The sequence below is a fragment of the Chelmon rostratus genome, chromosome 9, assembly GCF_017976325.1.
Source record: "Chelmon rostratus isolate fCheRos1 chromosome 9, fCheRos1.pri, whole genome shotgun sequence".
In the NCBI taxonomy this organism is placed as follows: Eukaryota; Metazoa; Chordata; class Actinopteri; order Chaetodontiformes; family Chaetodontidae; genus Chelmon; species Chelmon rostratus.
In genome coordinates, this window is record NC_055666.1 from 14,422,471 (window position 1) to 14,449,918 (window position 27,448).

Genomic DNA, 27,448 nt, shown 5'->3' on the forward strand with positions numbered 1-27,448 from the left:
ACTCTGCTGTTGTAGCGACAAACGCTTCGTGTAGGACTGCTGTTTGACATTCTTGTGTTTTGGAAGGAATCACTATGTCTGATTAGTATTTTTCTTTGCGTTTGTGGTCTTTCTGTTAGAAACAATGGGATACAGCAGATTTTCGCTGCTCTCCGGACTTGCTTTTGTTTTCCTTGTCCTCCACCTTGTACATGGAGACGTGAGCTACTCTATCCCCGAAGAGATGAAACGCGGATCTGTAATCGGAAATATCGCGAAGGATCTGGGACTTGATTTGGGCAGTCTGTCTGCTCGCAATGCCCGAATCGACAGTGAAGACAACAACGTGCAGTACTGCGGCATAAACCTCAGTACCGGAGACTTGATTGTGCAAGAGAGGATTGACAGAGAGGGTCTTTGTGCGAAAAAGGCGTCATGTGTTGTTAAACAGGAACTGGTCCTAGAAAATCCACTCGAGCTGCACCGAATAAGTATCCGCGTTCAAGATATTAATGATAATTCTCCGCAGTTTAAAGAGGGTTCACTGAAACTTGAAATTCGGGAATCGGCCGACAAAGGTGCGCATTTTCTTCTCGGAGAGGCACACGATGGAGACATCGGAGAAAATGCCGTTCAAGGCTACTCACTTCAGCAGAATGATCATTTCAAATTAAATGTAAACACAAAGGCAGGGGGGCGAAAGTATGGTGAATTAGTCTTAGACAAAGAATTAGACAGAGAGGACAAAAAGGAGATGATGTTGCTGCTGACAGCATTCGATGGTGGCTCTCCTCGGCGGTCAGGGACTGTAGTCATACACGTCACTGTCCTGGATGCTAATGATAATGTACCAGTGTTTAGCCAGAGCGTCTATAAAGCCAGTCTGCCTGAAAACTCTCCTCTGGATACACTGGTGATCACAGTGAGTGCAACGGATGCGGACGATGGTTTAAACAGCCAAATTACCTATGAATTTGATCATGTTTCAAATGAAAATAACGTGTTTTCCTTGCACTCTGAATCGGGGGAGGTGAGAGTAGCTGGAGCTATTGATTATGAGAAACAGTCATCCTATGAAATGCAGATAAGTGCAAAGGATGGTCTGGGATTGGTTTCATACACAACGCTAATCATTGAAATTACTGACATAAATGACAATGCTCCAGTGATATATCTGAAAACTCTAACTAATCCTATACCTGAGAACGTGTTACCTGGTACAGAGGTGGGCATCATTAACGTACAGGACAGAGACTCTGAGAACAACCGACAGGTGCGCTGCTCCATTCAGCAAAACGTCCCTTTTAAGTTGGTTCCCTCTATTAAAAACTATTATTCTCTGGTGAGCACAGGACAACTGGACCGTGAGGTCGTGTCTGATTACAACATTACAATCAGTGCCACTGACGAGGGCTCTCCACCTCTGTCCTCGTCTAAAAGTGTTCAGTTATCTGTAGCAGACATCAACGACAACCCACCTGTGTTTGAGGAGCAGTCGTACAGCGCATATGTGACAGAAAACAACAAACCTGGCTCCACTTTATGTTCCGTTGCTGCTCGAGACCCCGACTGGAGACAGAACGGTACAGTGATTTATTCTGTGTTAGCTGGTGAGGTGAACGGTGCCCCGGTGTCGTCCTATGTATCTGTTAACGGAGACACGGGTGTGATCCACGCTGTGAGGTCGTTTGATTATGAGCAGTTGAGGAGTTTCAAAGTCCACGTGATGGCCCGAGACAACGGTTCTCCTCCGCTGAGCAGCAACGTGACCGTCAGTGTGTTCATATCGGATGTGAATGACAACAGTCCTCAGATCCTGTACCCCGGTCCGGAGGGCAACTCGTTCATGACCGAGCTGGTCCCCAAAGCTGCACACGGAGGCTCTCTGGTGTCCAAAGTGATCGCGGTGGACGCGGACTCCGGCCAGAACGCCTGGCTGTCCTATCAGATCGTGAAATCCACTGATCCGGGACTTTTCAGTATCGGTGTCCACAGCGGAGAGATCAGGACACAGCGGGACATTTCTGAATCTGACAGCATGAAACAGAACCTTGTTGTGTCAGTGAAAGATAACGGACAGCCCTCTCTGTCTGCCACCTGTTCCATGTATTTACTTATTTCTGATAACTTGGCCGAGGTGCCAGAACTGAAGGACATTTCTTATGATGAGAAGAATTCCAAGCTGACCTCTTATCTGATCATCGCTCTGGTGTCAGTGTCCACGTTTTTTCTGACCTTCATCATCATCATCCTGGGTGTGAGGTTTTGTCGCAGGAGAAAGCCGAGACTGTTGTTTGATGGAGCAGTTGCCATCCCGAGCGCTTATCTCCCTCCTAATTACGCAGATGTTGACGGCACAGGGACTTTACGCAGCACTTACAATTATGACGCGTACCTGACAACAGGATCTCGAACCAGCGATTTTAAGTTCGTAAGTTCTTACAATGACAACACACTGCCTGCTGACCAGACTCTGAGGAAAAGTCCAACAGACTTTGCTGATGCGTTTGGAGGTAGTGATACTTCTCCTGAGGTAGGATCGGGTCCCGCATCTCATTTTCCCTCCTTTCCTTCATTTCCCTCATCACTCATTCGCCTATTTTAGGTCATGCACCACATGCATTTCGCTGACAATCGTCAATGTGGTCCAACAGGTTTCTTTGATTTTGTTAATTCAGTTCAATGTTAAAAGTTCCGAGAAATTTGAATGTATCTGTCATCGTTATTTTCCTTCTTTCCCCTCTTTGTCAGTCAACGTTCAGCGTGATCGTGGGTTATTTAGTTTGTCAAACATTTAAGTTAGTTGTTTACTTTTCGTTCCAGTTTCAATAATATTTTCCCGAGTTTAGTGTAAACATTTTTCTAGCCGTTTCAGTCTCATCTGTGCCTCGATGTTTTTAGTTTCTGTGACTTACCTGTCTTATCTGTTTTGCACATATGAGGTTGCCAACTTAGTATGTCCGCTGAACAATGATGGACCGTCTGTTGGTCCCACGTCTTCACCGTCCTTTACTTTTCAGTTCTTGGTGCCTAACTGTACATCGGTCCTTCTTCCCCAATCTCCTTCCCACAAACGTCAACTGCAGTAACCCTATGCATATATTTTTAATTTTTATAGTCAGTTTTCGTGTTAAATGCAATATAAGATTGCAATAATTTTTTCTCTGCCTCCTTGTATTTATCTGTTTGCCAGCGCTGGGTCGTTTGCCTCTGTGTCTTGAGTCAAGTGGCATCTTGTTTTTCTGCCTCTGTCCTTGGTGCTGATTGTCGGAGCTTCATTGGAGACGAAGCTGCTGATATTTCCTTTCGTTTCCCTTTCTCCTACAGCCTTCTGTCTATTAATGCCACATCAGTTCGTCTGTCCGTGTCTGCTTCGTAAAGCTGAAGTTTGCTCTGTGTGTCTCTGTCCATGGTGCTAAACCCCGTTGTTGCCCTTGCTATGTATTGCAATGAGCGGTTGACATCTGTCTGTTTGCCCCCCCTACTTTTCTGCCGTTTGAGATGACAGTTTAAATTGCATTTGTGTTGTTTTAAAACATATCTGTTCCATTTGATTGTCAGCATTCGGCCTCTGCATTACTTTCATGCTTTGCTCATAGGGAAAAAAAGACAATAAAAAGACATATAGTCTCATGAATAGAATCAAACAAAATATATTTTGGACAATTTGTAAGTGCACCTCGTTAATAAATTACTTGCATTTTGTCTTGATAACTTTTTTTTTTTTTAATTTGGACTTTTTAATATTCCCAGTTTGTTTTAAATCCCACAGCAAAGTTAAGTAATAACAAATGCCATCAGCATAAGGAGGCATGCTGTAGCTGGACTGTTGATATGTTTGGTCGATTCATCTGTCTTGAATGAGACTTTCTGATGTAATTGAACTGGTCTTTGGAAGAAGCTGAAAGCAAACTGTTGCATGTTTGAATGAAAAGCGAACTCCGAGTATTTCCCGAACAACACCAACAGACATGATCCATAGAAAATATTGTTTGAAATTTGCATCGTGTTGTCTTTCAACCATGGCTATAAATACTCTTTGTGGATTATTTTAGGGGGAGACAATTTTGTTTCTAAAGTCTTATAGCACAGAGAAGCCTCTCACTATGCTTTGAAGAAAAAGAAATGAAATGAAATGATAGCGCCTCATTAAAGTCTTTAATGCCTTATTACACATCAATTTTATGCAAACATTGAGACCAAACAGTCTGACAGCGTGTTCAGAAATTGTGTACCACTTGTGTCCAACTGTTATATTTCATTTTTACTCACGGTGTCAGTATAGACCAGCTAAGGCGTCAAATGTTCAGGCTGCTCTGCACACCACCCATTATTGGGATCGACCGCTTCTGTGTTCTTTATAGCCTTCAGCACAGACGAGAAATGTTTGGACGGCAAGTATTTTAAACGAAAAACGTATTTTATTGCTCGAAAGAAACGTGTTTTAATTCGCTTACGACTGTGTGGGGATGATGCATCCACAGACGGTTCTTCAAAGCTACGGCTTTGTCTTTTTCTTTGTTGTGGTGCATTACGCACACGGAGACATGAGCTATTCTGTCCAGGAGGAGCTCAAACACGGATCTGTTATTGGAAATATCGCCAAGGATCTCGGACTGGAGGTGGGCAGACTGTCTGCTCGCAAAGCTCGTGTTGACATGGAGGGAAGCGACAGACAATATTGCGGGATAAACCTTCGAAGCGGGGATTTATTCGTTGCTGAAAGAATAGACAGAGAGGAGCATTGTGGAGAAAAGCCCTCGTGTGTTTTAAAATTCGACCTGCTCTTAGAGAATCCATTGGAGCTACACCGCTTGTCCCTGCAAGTGCAGGATGTGAATGACAATGCACCTATTTTCCCAAAGGATATTATTAAGCTTGAAATCGGAGAATCGGCTGGTAAGGGAGCCAGGTATCGTATAAATGCTGCACAAGATGCTGACATCGGCAAGAACTCCGTTGAAAGCTACATTTTGCAACAAAACCCCCACTTTGTGTTCAGCATTCAGACGACAAGTGCCGGCAGTAAATATGGTGAGTTGGTTTTAGATAAGGAATTAGATCGGGAGGAGCAGCAGGAAATGAAATTGCTGCTCACAGCTGTAGATGGTGGCTCTCCTCAGAGATCCGGGACTGTAGTCATCCACGTCATTGTTCTCGATGCTAATGATAACGCCCCAGTTTTTACGGAGGCCGTATATACAGCTACATTACCGGAAAACTCACCTATTAATACACCGGTTGTCACTGTAAGTGCATCAGATGCAGACGAAGGTGTCAACGGAGAGGTTACATATGAGTTTAGTCGAATCTCTGATAAATCACAAAACCTTTTTTCACTCGATGAGAAAACCGGAGAAATCAGTGTGACAGGTGGCATCGATTATGAAGAGGGACCCAAATATGAAGTGTTTGTTGAGGCCAAAGATGGTTATGGTCTCTCTTCAGAAGCAAAAGTGATTATTGATATCACTGATGTGAATGACAATGCCCCTTTGATATATCTGAAGTCACTCACCAACCCCATACCTGAGAACGTGTCACCTGGTACAGAGGTGGGCATCATTAACGTGCAGGACAGAGATTCTGGGAACAACCGACAGGTGCGCTGCTCCATTCAGCAAAACGTCCCTTTTAAGTTGGTTCCTTCTATTAAAAATTTTTATTCTCTGGTGAGCACAGGACAACTGGACCGTGAAGTCGTGTCTGATTACAACATTACAATCAGTGCCACTGACGAGGGCTCTCCACCTCTGTCCTCGTCTAAAAGTGTTCAGTTATCTGTAGCAGACATCAATGACAACCCACCTGTGTTTGAGGAGCAGTCGTACAGCGCATATGTGACAGAAAACAACAAACCTGGCTCCACTTTATGTTCCGTTGCTGCTCGAGACCCCGACTGGAGACAAAACGGTACAGTGATTTATTCTGTGTTAGCTGGTGAGGTGAACGGTGCCCCGGTGTCGACCTATGTGTCTGTTAACGGAGACACGGGTGTGATCCACGCTGTGAGGTCGTTTGATTATGAGCAGTTGAGGAGTTTTAAAGTCCACGTGATGGCCGGAGACAACGGTTCTCCTCCGCTGAGCAGCAACGTGACCGTCAGTGTGTTCATATCGGATGTGAATGACAACAGTCCTCAGATCCTGTACCCCGGTCCGGAGGGCAACTCGTTCATGACGGAGCTGGTCCCCAAAGCTGCACACGGAGGCTCTCTGGTGTCCAAAGTGATCGCGGTGGACGCGGACTCCGGCCAGAACGCCTGGCTGTCCTATCATATCGTGAAATCCACTGATCCGGGACTTTTCAGTATCGGTGTCCACAGCGGAGAGATCAGGACACAGCGGGACATTTCTGAATCTGACAGCATGAAACAGAACCTTGTTGTGTCAGTGAAAGATAACGGACAGCCCTCTCTGTCTGCCACCTGTTCCATGTATTTACTTATTTCTGATAACTTGGCTGAGGTGCCAGAACTGAAGGACATTTCTTATGATGAGAAGAATTCCAAGCTGACCTCTTATCTGATCATCGCTCTGGTGTCAGTGTCCACGTTTTTTCTGACCTTCATCATCATCATTCTGGGTGTGAGGTTTTGTCGCAGGAGAAAGCCGAGACTGTTGTTTGATGGAGCAGTTGCCATCCCGAGCGCTTATCTCCCTCCAAATTACGCAGATGTTGACGGCACAGGAACTTTACGCAGCACTTACAATTATGACGCGTACCTGACAACAGGATCTCGAACCAGTGACTTCAAGTTCGTGAGTTCTTTCAATGACAACACACTGCCTGCTGACCAGACTCTGAGGAAAAGTCCAACAGACTTTGCTGATGTATTTGGAGGTTGTGATTCTTCTCCTGAGGTAGGAACTCATTTCATTTCACTGAAGTCCATTTCCACCCGATGAGAAAGCTATTGAAATTTCCTATGACTTTTTTTTTTCTTTTTGACTTGTTTGATTTTTCTTTGTTCTGGTGGTGACTAAATACACTGTGACGTTGTTGAGGTTTTCAAGACATGATGGTGGCTGCTAAATAGTTTCGACGTTTGCTCTTTATGATAAAGTATTTGGTGGTTTATTCTAATGTTAATAGTTGTCATATAACAGTCTTCATATTTGTTTTGTCTTTTATAATCTCAATTTCCTGAATAAGGCTAACAACATATCAAACTAAATTTTAGAGAGAGTCTTCACGTGCACCCTACCCGACACAAGGACACACACACACACACACACACACACACACACACACACACACACACACTGAGGAATTATGCGCACTTGTTCTTGTTTCATTTGTAGACTTTATATAGTAATATTTAATAGTTTGGAAGGTCTGAAGTGTTTTTAAAAGTCTTTTTCCCCCTAGTCTGTTTGAGTCTTGTCGTGTCCTTTCTCTTTTTCCGTTTCGATGAAGGAGAGCTGTTCCCCTTCCGTCCCTTGTTCCTCTGTCCTTGGTGCTGAACTCCGCTTGATTTGCAGTTGTATTATTAGAGATAGTTTAACACTGTGTTTTAAACTCTTGTCACTTTCCCCCTTTGTTGAGGTTTGTGTCAGTATTTTTTTTTTAATCTTTTAAAGGTTTTGCTAAATTGTTCAGGTTTTTCCTCCTCTGATAACTGTGTATAAATATGTAATTTATTGAATCTGATGTCATTTTGAAATCCTCCTCTGAATCAATACACCTTAGACGTTTATCTCCATTAACACTGTTTTGCTAGTGGAGTCTCTTTCTTCAGGTGGCCCTTCGTAAGTAAAATAATTGATATGTGCATCCGTGAACAGCTTTTAATTCTTTCAATTGTCACCGCACGCAGTGTTTCACAGAGCGTGTGACAAAATAGCACAAACTACTCAATTGATTGATTTTCATATTAATGTGTTGCTTGTTTAAAAGATAGCGCATGTTGTTGTCCAGTAGTGTAACATTCAAGTACCAACCGCATTCAACCAAAATAATAAAAATGTATGTATTTTAAATATATTTAATTGTATTGCGATTTTGTCACAGAAGCTCGCAGAAGTTGTGGTTTTTATCCTGGAAGTTTCTAAGTTTTGTAATTAATACTTTATAAGGACAAAGAGGGGATATTTTAAAACTTTTGAAACATCTATTTGACACTTTCAACACGTTTAAAGTTTGAAAGGTTATGAAAGGGTCTGTCTCTTGAGTGTGTAAAGAAGCATAAATCCTACATGGCCTTGTTATAGCTGAACGAATACTCATGGTGTCAGTGTATACCAGTAAACGAGAGGGCACGGTCATTCTCCACCCTTCTGCCTCGACGAATTTACAGCCTGACTCTGCTGTTGTAGCGACAAACCCTTCGTGTAGGACTGCTGTTTGACATTTTTATGTTTTGGAAGGAATCACTATGACTGATTAGGATTTTTCTTTGCGTTTGTGGTCTTTCTGTGAGTAACAATGGGATACGGCAGATTTTCGCTGCTCTCCGGCCCTGCTTTTGTTTTCCTTGTCCTCCACCTCGTCCATGGAGACGTGAGCTACTCTATCCCCGAGGAGATGAAACGTGGATCTGTAATCGGAAATATCGTGAAGGATCTGGGACTTGATTTGGGCAGACTGCCTGCTCGAAAGGCTCGTATTCATAGTGAAATCAACAACGTGCAGTACTGCGGCATTAACCTCAGTACCGGAGACTTGATTGTACAAGAGAGGATTGACAGAGAGGGTCTTTGTGCGAGAAAGGCGTCATGTGTTGTGAAACAGGAACTGGTCCTAGAAAATCCACTCGAGCTGCACCGAATAAGTATCCGCGTTCAAGATATTAATGATAATTCTCCGCAGTTTAAAGAGGAGTCACTGAAACTTGAAATTCACGAATCGGCCGTGAAGGGCGCACGTTTTCTCTTGGATGAGGCACACGATGGAGACATCGGAGAAAATGCTGTTCAGGCCTATTCACTTCAGCAGAATGATCATTTCAAATTAAATGTAAACACAAAGGCAGGGGGGCGAAAGTATGGTGAATTAGTCTTAGACAAAGAATTAGACAGAGAGGACAAAAAGGAGATGATGTTGCTGCTGACCGCATTCGATGGTGGCTCTCCTCGGCGGTCAGGGACTGTAGTCATACACGTCACTGTCCTGGATGCTAATGATAATGTACCAGTGTTTAGCCAGAGCGTCTATAAAGCCAGTCTGCCTGAAAACTCTCCTTTGGATACACTGGTGATCGCAGTGAGTGCAACTGATGCAGATGAGGGAATGTATGGTGAAATTACTTTCGGATTTGACCATGTTTCAGATGAAAATCATTTTTTCTCTCTCAACCCCGAAACAGGAGAGGTTAAAGTATCTGGATCTATTGATTATGAAAAAGAATCTTCATATGAAATGCAAATCAGCGCAAAAGATGGTCTCGGATTGGCCTCATATGCAACGTTAATAATTGAAATAATTGACATAAATGACAACGCTCCAGTTATATACCTGCAATCTCTGACTAACCCCATACCTGAGAACGTGTCACCTGGTACAGAGGTGGGCATCATTAACGTGCAGGATGCCGATTCTGAGAACAACCGACAGGTGCGCTGCTCCATTCAGCAAAACGTCCCTTTTAAGTTGGTTCCTTCTATTAAAAACTATTATTCTCTGGTGAGCACAGGACAACTGGACCGTGAAGTCGTGTCTGATTACAACATTACAATCAGTGCCACTGACGAGGGCTCTCCACCTCTGTCCTCGTCTAAAAGCGTTCAGTTATCTGTAGCAGACATCAATGACAACCCACCTGTGTTTGAGGAGCAGTCGTACAGCGCATATGTGACAGAAAACAACAAACCTGGCTCCACTTTATGTTCCGTTGCTGCTCGAGACCCCGACTGGAGACAGAACGGTACCGTGATTTATTCTGTGTTAGCTGGTGAGGTGAACGGTGCCCCGGTGTCGTCCTATGTATCTGTTAACGGAGACACGGGTGTGATCCACGCTGTGAGGTCGTTTGATTATGAGCAGTTGAGGAGTTTCAAAGTCCACGTGATGGCCCGAGACAACGGTTCTCCTCCGCTGAGCAGCAACGTGACCGTCAGTGTGTTCATATCGGATGTGAATGACAACAGTCCTCAGATCCTGTACCCCGGTCCGGAGGGCAACTCGTTCATGACGGAGCTGGTCCCCAAAGCTGCACACGGAGGCTCTCTGGTGTCCAAAGTGATCGCGGTGGACGCGGACTCCGGCCAGAACGCCTGGCTGTCCTATCAGATCGTGAAATCCACTGATCCGGGACTTTTCAGTATCGGTGTCCACAGCGGAGAGATCAGGACGCAGCGGGACATTTCTGAATCTGACAGCATGAAACAGAACCTTGTTGTGTCAGTGAAAGATAACGGACAGCCCTCTCTGTCTGCCACCTGTTCCATGTATTTACTTATTTCTGATAACTTGGCCGAGGTGCCAGAACTGAAGGACATTTCTTATGATGAGAAGAATTCCAAACTGACCTCTTATCTGATCATCGCTCTGGTGTCAGTGTCCACGTTTTTTCTGACCTTCATCATCATCATTCTGGGTGTGAGGTTTTGTCGCAGGAGAAAGCCGAGACTGTTGTTTGATGGAGCAGTTGCCATCCCGAGCGCTTATCTCCCTCCTAATTACGCAGATGTTGACGGCACAGGAACTTTACGCAGCACTTACAATTATGACGCGTACCTGACAACAGGATCTCGAACCAGTGACTTCAAGTTCGTGAGTTCTTTCAATGACAACACACTGCCTGCTGACCAGACTCTGAGGAAAAGTCCAACAGACTTTGCTGATGCCTTTGGAGACTGTGATGGTTCTCCTGAGGTAGGAACTTATTTCATTCCACTGAACTCATCTTGAACATCCTGACGCAGCCATTCTTTAGTTTTCCTTTAACTCTTTTCAGTTTTATCGTTTCCTGTTTTGGTGTTCGTGGTGGTTAAATACTGTTTTAATAGTTCTAACGGTTGTTAATTCGTCATGATGTCTGCCCAGTGGTTTCGACTTCAGCTGTACGTGATACAATCATTTGTGACCAATCTCACCTTAAAAATTTTCGTTCAGGTGTCATAGCTTTTTTTTTTTTTTTTTTGCTTTCTCTTTTCTCACCTCGTTGCGCGCACTGAAGCGGAACAGCTCTTCACACAAATTTCGTTGTTCATCTTAAAGTCATCAATTCAATATCAATATTCAATATCAATTCTTAAGAGTTCTTTTTTTAAAAGACGATTTTCCTCCACATGATTACTCTTTTATGTTGCAGTGAGTGGAAGCTTGACCCTGACCGTCCTTGTTTCTCTGTCCTTGGTGCTGAATTCCGTTTGATTTGCTGATGCATTTTCAGCTTTGTGGTTTATGCTGTTGTCATTGTCCCTGTTGGTGAATTTTGTATCCGTAAAGTTGATTCGGTACAGAGTTTCCTAAAATATGTCAGTTTTGCTTTCTTCAGTGATTGCACATTAATATGTTGTTGCTCTAACCTGAAGTCATTGTGGATGCCTCTTCCTGATCGAAAGTTATTAGAAGTTTGTCAGTGTTACTGGAAAATGCGACGCCGTGTAAACATAGTCTTGACAAATGAAAAACCGATCCTTTTTGATAATTCTGTTTTCCTCGTTTTCTAAAGATCGCCCTGTATATACAAATAATTGATATTTGCATTCGTGAAAATGCTTCCTCGGTTAAAGTACAATGACAGCAGTCTTTCACAGACCGTGTGACAAAATAGTGCATGCTATTCATTTTCTTTGTCATTTTCATGTATTTGTTTCTTTGATAGATACCACACTTAAGTGTCCAGGAGGAAACAGTACAACTACCAACAGAGTACAAAACAAAATGAACGTATATTAAATGCATGTAGCAGCATTTGAATTATGACAGAGCAGCTTGCAGAAATAGTTTCATGAAAGTTTCTTAGTCTTGTATTTAATTATTTTTCACTTTTGTCACTTTAAAATATTCATTGACTTTTGTCACAACTGTTGTGGCCTTTCAACCTTTTTTAAAGTTTACCTTTGTTCGTGTTGTTTCTATCATTCGGGATGATGAAAGGGTCTGTCTTTTTAATTTGTATTAAAATCCTACATGGCCTTGTTATACCTAAATAAATACTCATGGTGTCAGTGTGTACCAGTAAACGAGAGGGCACGGTCATTCTCCACCTTCCTGTTTCGACGATTTTAAAGCCTGACTTTGCTGTTGTAGCGACAAAAACGCTTCGTGTAGGACTGCTGTTTGACATTCTTGTGTTGTGGAAGGAATCACTACGTCTGACTCTTATTCCTTGAGTGCGCCTGTGGTCTTTCTGTTTGTGACAATGGGATACAGCAGATTTTCGCTGCTCTCCGGCCTTGCTTTTGTTTTCCTTGTCCTCCACCTCGTCCATGGAGACGTGAGCTACTCTATCCCCGAAGAGATGAAACGTGGATCTGTAATCGGAAATATCGCGAAGGATCTGGGACTTGATTTGGGCAGTCTGTCTGCGCGAAAGGCTCGTATTCATAGTGAAGACAACAACATTCAGTACTGCGGCATTAACCTCAGTACCGGAGACTTGATTGTACAAGAGAGGATTGACAGAGAGGGTCTTTGTGCGAAAAAGACGTCATGTGTTGTGAAACAGGAACTGGTCCTAGAAAACCCACTCGAGCTGCACCGAATAAGTATCCGCGTTCAAGATATTAATGATAATTCTCCGCAGTTTAAAGAGGATTCACTGAAACTTGAAATTCGGGAATCGGCCGTGAAGGGCGCACGTTTTCTCTTGGATGAGGCACACGATGGAGACATCGGAGAAAATGCTGTTCAGGCCTATTCACTTCAGCAGAATGATCATTTCAAATTAAATGTAAACACAAAGGCAGGGGGGCGAAAGTATGGTGAATTAGTCTTAGACAAAGAATTAGACAGAGAGGACAAAAAGGAGATGATGTTGCTGCTGACCGCATTCGATGGTGGCTCTCCTCGGCGGTCAGGGACTGTAGTCATACACGTCACTGTCCTGGATGCTAATGATAATGTACCAGTGTTTAGCCAGAGCGTCTATAAAGCCAGTCTGCCTGAAAACTCTCCTCTGGATTCACTGGTGATCACAGTGAGTGCAACTGATGCGGATGAGGGAGTGAATGGTGAAATTACTTACGGATTTGACCATGTTTCAGATGAAAACCAAATATTTTCTTTAAACCCTACTACAGGAGAGGTTAAAGTGTCTGGATCTATTGATTATGAAAAAGAATCTTCATATGAAATGCAAATCAGCGCCAAAGATGGTCTCGGATTGGCCTCATATGCAACGTTAATAATTGAAATAATTGACATAAATGACAACGCTCCAGTTATATACCTGCAATCTCTGACTAACCCCATACCTGAGAACGTGTCACCTGGTACAGAGGTGGGCATCATTAACGTGCAGGACAGAGACTCTGAGAACAACCGACAGGTGCGCTGCTCCATTCAGCAAAACGTCCCTTTTAAGTTGGTTCCTTCTATTAAAAACTATTATTCTCTGGTGAGCACAGGACAACTGGACCGTGAAGTCGTGTCTGATTACAACATTACAATCAGTGCCACTGACGAGGGCTCTCCACCTCTGTCCTCGTCTAAAAGTGTTCAGTTTTCTGTAGCAGACATCAACGACAACCCACCTGTGTTTGAGGAGCAGTCGTACAGCGCATATGTGACAGAAAACAACAAACCTGGCTCCACTTTATGTTCCGTTGCTGCTCGAGACCCCGACTGGAGACAGAACGGTACAGTGATTTATTCTGTGTTAGCTGGTGAGGTGAACGGTGCCCCGGTGTCGTCCTATGTGTCTGTTAACGGAGACACGGGTGTGATCCACGCTGTGAGGTCGTTTGATTATGAGCAGTTGAGGAGTTTTAATGTCCACGTGATGGCCCGAGACAACGGTTCTCCTCCGCTGAGCAGCAACGTGACCGTCAATGTGTTCATATCGGATGTGAATGACAACAGTCCTCAGATCCTGTACCCCGGTCCGGAGGGCAACTCGTTCATGACCGAGCTGGTCCCCAAAGCTGCCCACGGAGGCTCTCTGGTGTCCAAAGTGATCGCGGTGGACGCGGACTCCGGCCAGAACGCCTGGCTGTCCTATCAGATCGTGAAATCCACTGATCCGGGACTTTTCAGTATCGGTGTCCACAGCGGAGAGATCAGGACACAGCGGGACATTTCTGAATCTGACAGCATGAAACAGAACCTTGTTGTGTCAGTGAAAGATAACGGACAGCCCTCTCTGTCTGCCACCTGTTCCATGTATTTACTTATTTCTGATAACTTGGCTGAGGTGCCAGAACTGAAGGACATTTCTTATGATGAGAGGAATTCCAAACTGACCTCTTATCTGATCATCGCTCTGGTGTCAGTGTCCACGTTTTTTCTGACCTTCATCGTCATCATCCTGGGTGTGAGGTTTTGTCGCAGGAGAAAGCCGAGACTGTTGTTTGATGGAGCAGTTGCCATCCCGAGCGCTTATCTCCCTCCTAATTACGCAGATGTTGACGGCACAGGAACTTTACGCAGCACTTACAATTATGACGCGTACCTGACAACAGGATCTCGAACCAGTGACTTCAAGTTCGTGAGTTCTTACAATGACAACACACTGCCTGCTGACCAGACTCTGAGGAAAAGTCCAACAGACTTTGCTGATGCCTTTGGAGATCCTGATGTTTCCCCAGAGGTATGGACAACAGAAAAACAAACATTGTCTTCGTAAAAGTCAAAAAGTGTTTCTTTAATTTTCCAAATCCCATCATTGTCAGTACAAATCTACTTATGTGTCTTTCTTTCTTTTTCTAATGATTAGATCTAATTACAGTAACGTTTATCAAATTATTTGTCTTCTCTAGTTTTGGTCCACTTTGGTCCCTGGTATGACATTGTGGAGACATTATTGTCTGCAATATACAACAGTCAGAAGTTTGTATTCTCGCAAACTTTGGGTGCATATCTAATGCACAGTCATCAAGGTGCAATTTGAACGTTTATCCTTTCGAATGAATGATTGCCATGTTGTTTCTCTTGTCTGCTTCACATGCCTTCTTGGGTGGACAATGGACACATTTGTGTTTCCAGTCAGACAGGTTCAGATTACAGGACAAGATAGATTTTACATGTTTAGTTTGTCCTTTGCAAGGAAAATCTTTGCCACTTTCTGTACATCCTCAAGAATACAACAATACATCAAACTGGACTGAACACATCAAACTCTACAGATACACCAACACCAACAACAACAACAACACACACGGACATTATCAAACTGCACACGCACAGATACACACACACACACACACACACACACACACACACACACACACACACCAGGACATTGTCAAACTGCACACGCACAGATACACAAACTCAAGGCACATTACAATTTGGATCTTCTGTTCAGTTCTGATATGGCAGAGGGTAAAAAACTCCTGCTGAACTAAACTTTTTCCATGCTGGCAACTTGCAACAGCGACCAGATGGGAGGAGTACAAAGTGTGGATTTAGGGGGTGACTGGGGTCAAGTGCTACGTGGGTGTGCTCTACGTGCAGTGATAGTGCTGATAAGGTCTTGGAGGTTGGGGTTGGCAGGCCAATGATCTTGGTGGCCTTCTGTGTGATATGTGTCAGTCTGTTCTAGGTGAGGGTTTACAACTATACTTGAGTTTCCAGATTAATTCTCATCATATTTTCAATTTTTTGTGTGTTCCGAATGAGGCAATGATCTGTATTCAACCAAAAATGTCAGTTTTGGGTGTTTAAAAATCTTGGTGCTGTTATGATTTATGTTACTTTTCATAGGTGTCTGTCTGTCTGTCTGTCTGTCTGTCTGTCTGTCTGTGTGTTGCGCTCTATCAGCGGAGTAGTATTTCAATAAACTCTGATTTGTTTGATCGTGTATATACGCATTTCTCCAGATCGGCTTTGTTTGGATTTATCTGTCTGTCTTTGCATCTCCATAAATTGCAAGATTGTATTTTATTCTTAAGGCAATCCAGTACGTAATTATTTCAGATGTCGGGCACTTAACTTGTAATGGCGGCATGATAATACTTTATTTGGAGACTTGGCTATTTGCATACATTCCACTGGTAAAAAACCAAAACGATATTTCAAATTAATGAGTGCAACTCATGCATAACCATAACGATGACAATAACCTTCTTCCATCCATTGTCATTTTTGTAATATGGCGGTGCATAAAATCTTAAACCAATTTTCATTCATCTATTCTGTAAATTTAAAATGTCACTGTTATTAGGCCTACAGTGATGCTACTGCTGCTGCTGCTGCTGCTGCTAATAATAATAATAATAATAATAATAATAATAATGACAATAATGTCTGCACTCTGTCATTTCTTTATTCCACTCATGGTGTCGCTATTCACCAGTCTACCTGAAAAAATTCCACTCCACCCTCTGTTGTCGCCGACGGACCAATAAAAACATAATTTTTCAGTTGCTGTGGGACGAAGGATGAAGCCACAGTAAATGTGCAGTGCTGTCGATTTTCCTCTGACTGAGCCCGAAAATTATTTTTGAATCAGAAATCCAAAAGCGAACCGTTTTTCTGTGACTACCGCATGACCATGACGGGGCTCAAACTGAGCTGCTTCGCTTTCTTTCTCTTGTGGCAAGCCGTGAATGGCAACGTGAGCTATTCCTTTCGAGAGGAGATGAAGCGCGGATCTGTTATTGGGAATATAGCGAAGGATCTGAACCTGGACACGAGTAAGCTGTCTGCTAGAAATGCCCGTGTTGATGCCGCTGGGAATCGCAAACGTTATTGTGACATCAATCTCAGTACCGGAGAGTTAGTTGTCGCCGACAGGATTGACCGAGAGGGCCTTTGTGGAGAAAAGCTTACGTGTGTGATAAAACGCGATCTTGTGCTGGAGAATCCTCTGGAACTACATCCTTTCAGTCTTCACATTCAGGATATTAATGACAACTCCCCACAATTTAACGAAGAATCGATTAATATAGAAATTCAAGAGTCTGCGGCCAGAGGAGCTCGTTTTGTGATCGAGGAGGCGCACGATGAGGATGTAGGACAGAATTCAGTTCAGCAGTACAACCTTAAAAAGAATGAACATTTCATTTTGGCTGCTAGTGGAAACACAATAGAGCTTGTTCTTGATAAAGAGCTTGATCGTGAAAAACAGCAGGAGATCAATTTGATCCTGACAGCTTTAGATGGTGGCTCTCCTCAGAGATCAGGTACAGTAGTCATACACGTCACTGTGCTGGATGCTAATGATAACGCCCCAGTGTTCAGCCAGGCCGTTTATAAAGCCAGTCTGCCTGAAAACTCCCCTGTAGACACTGTAGTGGTGACAGTGAGCGCTACTGATGCAGACGAGGGAGTCAATGGAGATGTGACTTATGACTTCGGACATGTCACTGAAGATGTAAAAAAAGTTTTTAGTATTGACCGGAAAAACGGAAAAATAAAAGTCATTGGCGCGATTGATTTTGAGACTGTTACAACCTATGATTTACGCATTAAAGCAAAGGATGGTTTTGGTTTATCATCATACACGAAGGTAACCGTTGATGTCACTGACGTCAATGACAACGTACCTGTGATCTATGTGAAATCTCTGGCAAATCCAATACCGGAGAACGTGTCACCTGGTACAGAGGTGGGCATCATTAACGTGCAGGATGCCGATTCTGAGAACAACCAACTGGTCCGCTGCTCCATTCAGCAAAACGTCCCTTTTAAGTTGGTTCCTTCTATTAAAAACTATTATTCTCTGGTGAGCACAGGACAACTGGACCGTGAAGTCGTGTCTGATTACAACATTACAATCAGTGCCACTGACGAGGGCTCTCCACCTCTGTCCTCGTCTAAAAGCGTTCAGTTATCTGTAGCAGACATCAACGACAACCCACCTGTGTTTGAGGAGCAGTCGTACAGCGCATATGTGACAGAAAACAACAAACCTGGCTCCACTTTATGTTCCGTTGCTGCTCGAGACCCCGACTGGAGACAAAACGGTACAGTGATTTATTCTGTGTTAGCTGGTGAGGTGAACGGTGCCCCGGTGTCGTCCTATGTATCTGTTAACGGAGACACGGGTGTGATCCACGCTGTGAGGTCGTTTGATTATGAGCAGTTGAGGAGTTTCAAAGTCCACGTGATGGCCCGAGACAACGGTTCTCCTCCGCTGAGCAGCAACGTGACCGTCAGTGTGTTCATATCGGATGTGAATGACAACAGTCCTCAGATCCTGTACCCCGGTCCGGAGGGCAACTCGTTCATGACCGAGCTGGTCCCCAAAGCTGCACACGGAGGCTCTCTGGTGTCCAAAGTGATCGCGGTGGACGCGGACTCCGGCCAGAACGCCTGGCTGTCCTATCAGATCGTGAAATCCACTGATCCGGGACTTTTCAGTATCGGTGTCCACAGCGGAGAGATCAGGACACAGCGGGACATTTCTGAATCTGACAGCATGAAACAGAACCTTGTTGTGTCAGTGAAAGATAACGGACAGCCCTCTCTGTCTGCCACCTGTTCCATGTATTTACTTATTTCTGATAACTTGGCTGAGGTGCCAGAACTGAAGGACATTTCTTATGATGAGAAGAATTCCAAACTGACCTCTTATCTGATCATCGCTCTGGTGTCAGTGTCCACGTTTTTTCTGACCTTCATCATCATCATCCTGGGTTTGAGGTTTTGTCGCAGGAGAAAGCCGAGACTGTTGTTTGATGGAGCAGTTGCCATCCCAAGCGCTTATCTCCCTCCTAATTACGCAGATGTCGACGGCACAGGAACTTTACGCAGCACTTACAATTATGACGCGTACCTGACAACAGGATCTCGAACCAGTGACTTCAAGTTCGTGAGTTCTTACAATGACAACACACTGCCTGCTGACCAGACTCTGAGGAAAAGTCCAACAGACTTTGCTGATGCCTTTGGAGATCCTGATGTTTCCCCAGAGGTATGAAAAGCTGAAAAACCACAGTGTTATATATTTTTAGCCATGACATGTTGACAGTATATTTCTGGTGTTGACAGGTTATTCAAGTCAGTGAGGGAGTTCTGGATGTGATGCTCGTTTCTCTGACATGTGGAGCAATGCTCAATTTGTCAAATGAGTTCTTGTCAGCGTGATATTATGCATTGTTGTCATTCTCGCAATTTTTTTTTTTTCCTTTATGTAGTACATCTTGAAGCTTTTGTGTGAGCCAAACACTTTGTTGGGACTGATCATTCTTTATAGATCTGTTGTTGTTGACGTATTGCGGCCTGCCTGAACGACACAGTGACATTCCCCTCAAATCTGTCATTTCTTGTGTTGTTGTCAGTGAGAAGCCTTCGTTTTTTATTACAGAAACAGCTGGCATAGTTATCTGAAATCTTGATTTAAACAAGTTTAACAGCAATCTACAAATACACCACTCATCAACTTGACAGCAACGGTGTGCAATATATGGATTGTCAGTAATGAACAATGCATAACATGCCGTCACAGGGTCTTTGTCTACGAAGAAATTATGTATGTGGTCATATTTGCCACCCTAGGCCATATGCACTTGACTTTGCTGCTAAATATTTCTGGCATGCAGTGATCTTTCTCTATATTCCTGGGGAATGTGTTATCATGGTATCGAGCATAGTCCTATATCTATCTCATGATTTGAAAGACTGAAAAGTTGGACATGCTATTGTTGTGTCATTGCCACATATGTACCACAGGTGGAAGACACCGTCTGAAGAATGTAGGTCTTTACATTCATAGTCAGTCCATTCTCATTTATAATCATGTATGCTAAATTGTCGTCTCTTGTGTTTGATTACTGCCTGATCTGACCACTGCTTCCTATAGAAGGAAATGCTGCATTTGTATTATAATTTTCATTTGTCAGTTTCAACACAGGTTCCCATCCCTTTGGGATATTTTCAGTGCTTGTGCTGACTTCATATTGGGAAGTCTCTGATTTTACAATGGAGACCTTTCATTGTTTTACGACTGTCTATTAGTAATGTTTTTGAGAGGATACCCACTTTGAGACTGTACCCTGCATCTCTCTTTCGTGACTTTTTGAAAGGTATCTTTTTTTCCATGCCTGAAAAGAGAGAAATGGCTGCAAGGTGTAGGCTGGGCCCTATTTCCTCTTCACCATATGTGGAGTAATAAAATTTGATATCTGCAATAACTATAAAGCACAATAATGTTTGTAGATTTGCAGTGTTTTCTAGAACTTTGTAGCTGTAGTTTGTGCATCCGCCTTGCAGGTTTTCTGACTTTTCAATTTTTGCATTGACTTTTCTTGTCATTGTTTGCAGTTCTTTGTCCTTAGATACAGTGGTAATAGAAGTTGTGTCTGAGACAGAATTTAAACACATGTTCTGGTCAAAAACGTAATGCATGCCCTCTCTTTCAGCAGCTTGAAAAAAAAAATAAACTTTTGTGAGTAGGAGGTGAAGCTGGTTGCAGGATGTCAGACCAAGAGTGGTGAAAGACAGTATGGCTGTCTACTGGACCTGCTTTCAAACTTGGTGATGCCAGCATTTCTGATGCTTGCAGACAAGCATTTTGGTCAAACACATATAAGTTATGATGTAGCCAAACAATCACCTTATCACAACACATGACATTCAACTATCAGTGCATTTTCAATAAAAAGACACAAAACAAACCAAATAATCCCACTAACGTGTTGAAATAAAGGCAGGGAGATACTCTCTTAATCCCCTTCTGGACAATAGTGCCTATTACACCAAATTATTGCAGCCCTTGATGTGATGGCAAAGGTGACTAAGGTGTGGTATGATTTTGATATAAACTGCAAACGTGCACATTAATGTTTTCAGACAGCAATAAGCAGCTCACCACAGTCATGCCTGTGCGACAGTACATTTCGACTGCACGTTGACTTTAAAGATAGTAAAGTTGATATGCGGTAATACATCATGTTTCTCTGCCGAAATATCAACTCAGCTCAACACAACCAAACTCTGAGAAAAACAAACCAAGTGATGAAAGCCCAGATTTCCACATCTTCTTCTGTGCACATCATGATTGTGGTGACTAGTATTTGAGTTCTAGATCTAGATACAGTTCTAGATAAAAAACAGCAAAGATGCACTGGAACCTGGTCTACTCCCTATGATTAAAGTCAAAATTAAATAAATACCCCTTTTTAGGGGACTGACAGTATCAGATGATAGCGGTCTATTTACAGCTGGGATGTATCACAAAGAATGGAAATTTTAGTGTTTTTCATGTCCTTGAATGTGCCAATGCTTATTTTCCAGAGTGGGCCAGCTATTTTAAAGTCCACATTACCGAACTAAAATGTGCGCTTTTTAAGTGTGCTGACTCTGACAATTTAAAGACAACACAAATTCATGTACAGCACGTGTTTTGTATGTAGCTTGCATATCTAGTTATCTGGTTAAATGTGTGGCTTGAAAAAGTGCATGCTGTCCTCAGACCTCAACGTGAGTCAGTTTGGATGCATTCAACTGAGTGCCTACACAGCACTACTTGTTGCAACAGGTTTTTTGATTTGCACTGGTCTTGGGTGAGTGTTTCTACAAATTTTGTAAACACTGAAATACATGTTTCTTCTTCCTTTGAATTTTTGTCATCAGTGTTATAGTTGAACTTAACTCACGGTGTCGCTATATACCAGCCTTAAGATGGTTTCATGCCTCTGTCCTTTGTGGACCGCCAGTCTCGTACGCCCATTGCGTGGTGTAGATTTAGGCACAATCACACTGAATTGCTGCTGCTATTCGTGTTCTGTGGTTTAACGGTGTTTGGTGCGTCAGTTCACGTATTAGGAGCTCATGCTTGACAATGGATTCTAAAATGATCGCGTTTCAGCCGTGCATCGTCTATTTCCTGCTTCTTTTAATGAATACCGCACAGGGAGACATCAGCTACTCTTTTCCTGAGGAGATGAAACGTGGATCCGTTATTGGAAATATGGCCAAGGATCTCGGGCTGGAGACGGGCGCGCTCTCTAACAGGAGAGCCCGTATTGACACCGATGGGACTGATAAACGTTACTGTGACATCAACCTGAATAACGGAGAACTGATCGTCGCGGACAGGATTGACCGAGAGGGGCTTTGTGGAGAAAAGGCTTCGTGCATCCTAAAACACGAGCTTGTGCTGGAGAATCCTCTCGAGCTCCATCGGATTAGTCTTCATATTCAAGATATTAATGACAACTCCCCGCAATTTAAGGAAGAAATGATCAGTATAGAAATTCGAGAGTCTGCGGTCAGAGGAGCTCGTTTTGTGATCGAGGAGGCGCACGATGCGGATGTGGGACAGAATTCAGTTCAGCAGTACAGCCTTAAAAAGAATGAACATTTCATTTTGACTGCTAGTGGAAACACAATAGAGCTGGTTCTTGATAAAGAGCTTGATCGTGAAAAACAGCAGGGGATCAATTTGATCCTGACAGCTTTAGATGGTGGCTCTCCTCAGAGATCAGGTACAGTAGTCATACACGTCACTGTGCTGGATGCTAATGATAACGCCCCAGTGTTCAGCCAGGCCGTTTATAAAGCCAGTCTGCCTGAAAACTCCCCTGTAGACACTGTCGTGGTGACAGTGAGCGCTACTGATGCAGACGAGGGAATCAATGGAGATGTGACTTATGACTTTGGACATGTCACTGATGATGTGAAGAAAATATTTAGCATTGACAGTAAGGCAGGTGAGATACGAGTAATTGGCCCTGTTGACTATGAAGCCACCACATCATTTGAGATACGTGTTAAAGCAAAAGATGGATTAGGACTATCGTCTTATGCTAAGGCAATAATTTCGATCACTGATGTGAATGACAACGCACCTGTAATCAATTTGAAATCACTGACGAATCCCATACCTGAAGACACCCCGTCTGGTACAGAGGTGGGCATCATTAACGTGCAGGACAGAGACTCTGAGCGCAACCGACAGGTGCGCTGCTCCATTCAGCAAAACGTCCCTTTTAAGTTGGTTCCTTCTATTAAAAACTATTATTCTCTGGTCAGCACAGGACAACTGGACCGTGAGGTCGTGTCTGATTACAACATTACAATCAGTGCCACTGACGAGGGCTCTCCACCTCTGTCCTCGTCTAAAAGCGTTCAGTTATCTGTAGCAGACATCAATGACAACCCACCTGTGTTTGAGGAGCAGTCGTTCAGCGCATATGTGACAGAAAACAACAAACCTGGCTCCACTTTATGTTCCGTTGCTGCTCGAGACCCCGACTGGAGACAGAACGGTACAGTGATTTATTCTGTGTTAGCTGGTGAGGTGAACGGTGCCCCGGTGTCGTCCTATGTATCTGTTAACGGAGACACGGGTGTGATCCACGCTGTGAGGTCGTTTGATTATGAGCAGTTGAGGAGTTTTAAGGTCCACGTGATGGCCCGAGACAACGGTTCTCCTCCGCTGAGCAGCAACGTGACCGTCAGTGTGTTCATATCGGATGTGAATGACAACAGTCCTCAGATCCTGTACCCCGGTCCGGAGGGCAACTCGTTCATGACCGAGCTGGTCCCCAAAGCTGCACACGGAGGCTCTCTGGTGTCCAAAGTGATCGCGGTGGACGCGGACTCCGGCCAGAACGCCTGGCTATCCTATCAGATCGTGAAATCCACTGATCCGGGACTTTTCAGTATCGGTGTCCACAGCGGAGAGATCAGGACACAGCGGGACATTTCTGAATCTGACAGCATTAAACAGAACCTTGTTGTGTCAGTGAAAGATAACGGACAGCCCTCTCTGTCTGCCACCTGTTCCATGTATTTACTTCTTTCTGATAACTTGGCTGAGGTGCCAGAACTGAAGGACATTTCTTATGATGAGAAGAATTCCAAGCTGACCTCTTATCTGATCATCGCTCTGGTGTCAGTGTGCACGTTTTTTCTGACCTTCATCATCATCATCCTGGGTGTGAGGTTTTGTCGCAGGAGAAAGCCGAGACTATTGTTTGATGGAGCAGTTGCCATCCCGAGCGCTTATCTCCCTCCTAATTACGCGGATGTTGACGGCACAGGAACTTTACGCAGCACTTACAATTATGACGCGTACCTGACAACAGGATCTCGAACCAGTGACTTCAAGTTCGTGAGTTCTTACAATGACAACACACTGCCTGCTGACCAGACTCTGAGGAAAAGTCCAACAGACTTTGCTGATGCCTTTGGAGACCTGGAAGGGTGTTCAGAGGTATGAATATACACGGAATATTTTTGTGATTTTTTTATAATAAACAATCAATTCAAAGAAAATTTTAGTTTCAAATATTGTTTTCATAATAACTTTCATTACTGATAGCCGGATAACTTCCAACAAAGTCTTGTTACTTTTGTCGCGCGTAATTTTTGGTTACCGCGCGTAATTGTCATATTCTGTCTGTTCTCTTCACCGCCTCTGCATTTCGGTCTGACTGCCTACATGAATTGTTCCCCGGTGTTGATAAATTCATTTCTTTACTCCTCTTAAGTTTCCAGAATCATTTTGATTTCAGCCATGGCAACTTTCATTTTCATATTGTTAACATTCAACATCAGGCATATTAATTAAAATCCTTGGTATCAATGTCATATGAGGATTGTTTCAATATTCTTACATATGAATACATGAATGTGCCACTCCTTTTCAAGAAGATTGTTCTTGAAGCATATCTGCAAACATTTGGTCTTCACTTTTCCACAAATGGAATTAATTATATCATAATGTCTGAAAGATATTAAATTTCAGTACTTGAATCAAACGATTCTGCTACATACTACTAAAATTAACCCCTAAACTACTGATCAGATGGATGCTAAAGGCTTCAGTGTGACTTAGCTCAAGTGATACATTTTATAGATTCTGTATGTGCAGATTACATAAGAATTCTCTTAATGCTCAAGCACATCAACAATCAAATGATCAGTGTTGCAGAGGAAACAAAGTATGTGTCCATATATGCTCTCATGTCATTTTGAGTTTGTGACTTATTTGCTAGATGTTTGTGCCAGACACATCTCTCGCTGTCTCTCTTCTTAAAAAAAGACAAAAACACTTCACTTCTTTTGCATTCATGTCTTACTTCATACACCTGGACTCTTGTGCCACTTGTCTCGGAAGGAATTTTACACATAATTGCTTCTTCTTGACCTGCTGTTGCTTAGATCGTTCCTCACTTGTTAATTGCTTTGATCAGAAGTCTCTGCCACATGAATGTACACAGTGGTCTTACATTTACAGAAGTAAAAATCATGATGAAATCTAGCAGACTGATTTATATACCTGAAAGATGAATGACTGAAGAGATGCTACTGTTGTCTAATGGTGGTTTTTCGTGTGGATGGCATCGCCAGTTTTTTGGTATTTACATTTGAATCCAGTCCACTACACTTTGCTAACGTGTGTGTTTGTTTTGGCTTCCATTTGCTAGAGCTTTGTTTTTATTTTATTGTATGTATGTATTGCAGTGCTTGTTCATACTGTGATGATGAACGCTAGGCTTTGTGTTGTAGACCAATAATACATTTTTGTCAGGGTGTGACTTGATAGGATATCAATCACCTTGTTTTTCAACATACAGCCTGATTTTCAGACAGGCAGTCTGGACAAGTCACTCTCACAGAATGAGGGACATTGCCCACCAGGTAACCCGGTAGTGATTTTGGTAATAGCTGTTCTCCTTGATTTTGTGCCTTGTGGACTGAGTGGGTTTAAAATAAATAATTTTAACTTGTGCCTAGGATATGCTGCTAGGTCTGGTTGTTATCTTTTGCATAGTAAGCGTTGGCTCCAATGCATTTTCCATTGTCTTTTTGAAGGTATGTGACAAAGTGAGTCCTGTATCTCTTTTCTGTGTTGTTAGGAGGGACTTTGTTTTTATTTTCCTCAGTTTAACAGAGTTCAAAGGCTGCTTCAGTGCATGTGTAAGGTGGTGTGGTACGCGGTTATAATCACCTTAAATCACAGTTGTAATTGTGTGCAGTGCTATACAAGTTTGTAGTTGTGTGCTTGGTGCAGGTGGTCTTTAAGGGTTGTGACCTATTTGCTGAAGCAAGAGACAAAACCCAAAACTTTATTTATCTGAGTTATCTTAAAAAAAATGACATTACCTGAATCTGCTCTTGCATTCAAGACATTTATTAAATTTGTCAAACTATTATTTTACCCACCCAGACTTTATTTATAGCTTGAGTTTTTCTTCAATGCAAGAGCACTGTGCAGGAATTGCATTTTGTACAAGATTTTAAGCTTCTTTCTGCTGCATTTGCATGAAGATATGTAAGTTACTGTATGTGCACGTCTTTTATTCCTATAAAGTTTAAAAGGAATCACAAACAAGTGGCAGCCATCTGGGTTTCTTTGTCAACTTGGTGTTATCAGCAAACTAGATTTAACAAACATGCAGTCAGTTCACAAAGGGCATAAACTATGAATATGTCAAGACTGCAACCAATAAAGAAAACTCAAAACAGAAAACCAAAAGACAGTGTTGTTACAATACAGAGCACTGCTGTGAGGAGATTCTGCTATAATGTCACAGTGTATGTGGTTGGTGGATTACTCCAAATGTGCATAAGAAACAGATTAATACTTTCAGCAACTTTCAGTTTAGTTTCCTCCACAGTTTCATCGAGTCCTCACCACAACTAGTTTGGTTTCTTCCTGATATGTGATTGAATCAACCAAGTCTAAATGTTTTATGTGATGATAAAACCACAGACACATTTATGTTTTTACTGTGAATGATTTCAGATGCATTTGTAAATATGAATAGTAAACATTGTAAACTTCATTGCCTCAGTGTAATTGCTTAAGTTAACTTCCCTTTTCAATATTGCAGACAACTGCATCCCCTTTTAATCCAACTGCATATGCAGGTGCTCAGTATTCCAAACTTTTACAACCTTGCAGATAAATAAATTATGATAAAAGTGATTATAGCAAAATCAGCGTTCAAACTTTTCAAAACAGGAAATAATGTATCCAACCTCTGAGAATTACTAACTGGTCAACAGAAATTTCTTGATGTGTTGTAATTTATTCTATGTTATGCTCATACAAGGCACAACGAGACAGCAGGACAACAGTAGCAGTTAGAAATCCAACAGTTGAAAAGTATCTAAACAGTCTGCCATGCTGTTCTTGGATACAAGCCACAGAAGCTAAGGCCCAGGATAAACATCAAGATGACACTCAAGTAAAGCAACAGGTTTGCATTCAAATACACACATAGTGGAATCATTGGCCCAGGTTACATCACAGGGTCACAGGAAATACCTGCCTGCCACCATTATGCATCAAGATTAAATGTATGCATATGCAGCAATGTTATGGTGAGCATGAGACAAGCTGATCCCTCTGTGAGGTAATAAACTCTACAGCTCAGAGCCAAGAGTGGCTCCTTACACTAACAGAACAACACATGACAAACATGTCAGTGAAATTTATAGCCTGAACCCTGCTATCTTC

At 42.8% G+C, this 27,448-nt stretch overlaps 5 protein-coding genes across 5 annotated transcripts in view; all 5 read left to right on the forward strand.

The window, feature by feature from the left end:
* Positions 1-27,448, forward strand: part of LOC121611202 (protocadherin gamma-C5-like) — a 214,934-nt gene that overhangs the window by 20,150 nt on the left and 167,336 nt on the right. The gene's annotated exons all lie outside the window — the stretch shown is intronic.
* On the forward strand, positions 8,407-10,830 carry LOC121611982 (protocadherin beta-16-like). The gene has a single exon (XM_041944726.1). The coding sequence runs from the start codon at positions 8,407-8,409 to the stop codon at positions 10,828-10,830; it is 2,424 nt and encodes an 807-aa protein (XP_041800660.1).
* Positions 12,290-14,713, forward strand: LOC121611983 (protocadherin beta-16-like). The gene has a single exon (XM_041944728.1). It carries the CDS (start codon positions 12,290-12,292, stop codon positions 14,711-14,713), a length of 2,424 nt encoding a protein of 807 aa, XP_041800662.1.
* On the forward strand, positions 16,583-18,952 carry LOC121611985 (protocadherin beta-15-like). Its single transcript, XM_041944729.1, has one exon. The coding sequence runs from the start codon at positions 16,583-16,585 to the stop codon at positions 18,950-18,952; it is 2,370 nt and encodes a 789-aa protein (XP_041800663.1).
* LOC121611211 (protocadherin gamma-A11-like) lies at positions 21,815-24,199 on the forward strand. Its single transcript, XM_041943647.1, has one exon. It carries the CDS (start codon positions 21,815-21,817, stop codon positions 24,197-24,199), a length of 2,385 nt encoding a protein of 794 aa, XP_041799581.1.

What these genes read in the sequence shown, in the direction of transcription:
- LOC121611982 (XM_041944726.1), top strand. Translation starts at nt 8,407, where the DNA reads ATGGGATACGGCAGATTTTCGCTGCTCTCCGGCCCTGCTTTTGTTTTC.
- LOC121611983 (XM_041944728.1), top strand. Translation starts at nt 12,290, where the DNA reads ATGGGATACAGCAGATTTTCGCTGCTCTCCGGCCTTGCTTTTGTTTTC.
- LOC121611211 (XM_041943647.1), top strand. Translation starts at nt 21,815, where the DNA reads ATGGATTCTAAAATGATCGCGTTTCAGCCGTGCATCGTCTATTTCCTG.
- LOC121611985 (XM_041944729.1), top strand. Translation starts at nt 16,583, where the DNA reads ATGACGGGGCTCAAACTGAGCTGCTTCGCTTTCTTTCTCTTGTGGCAA.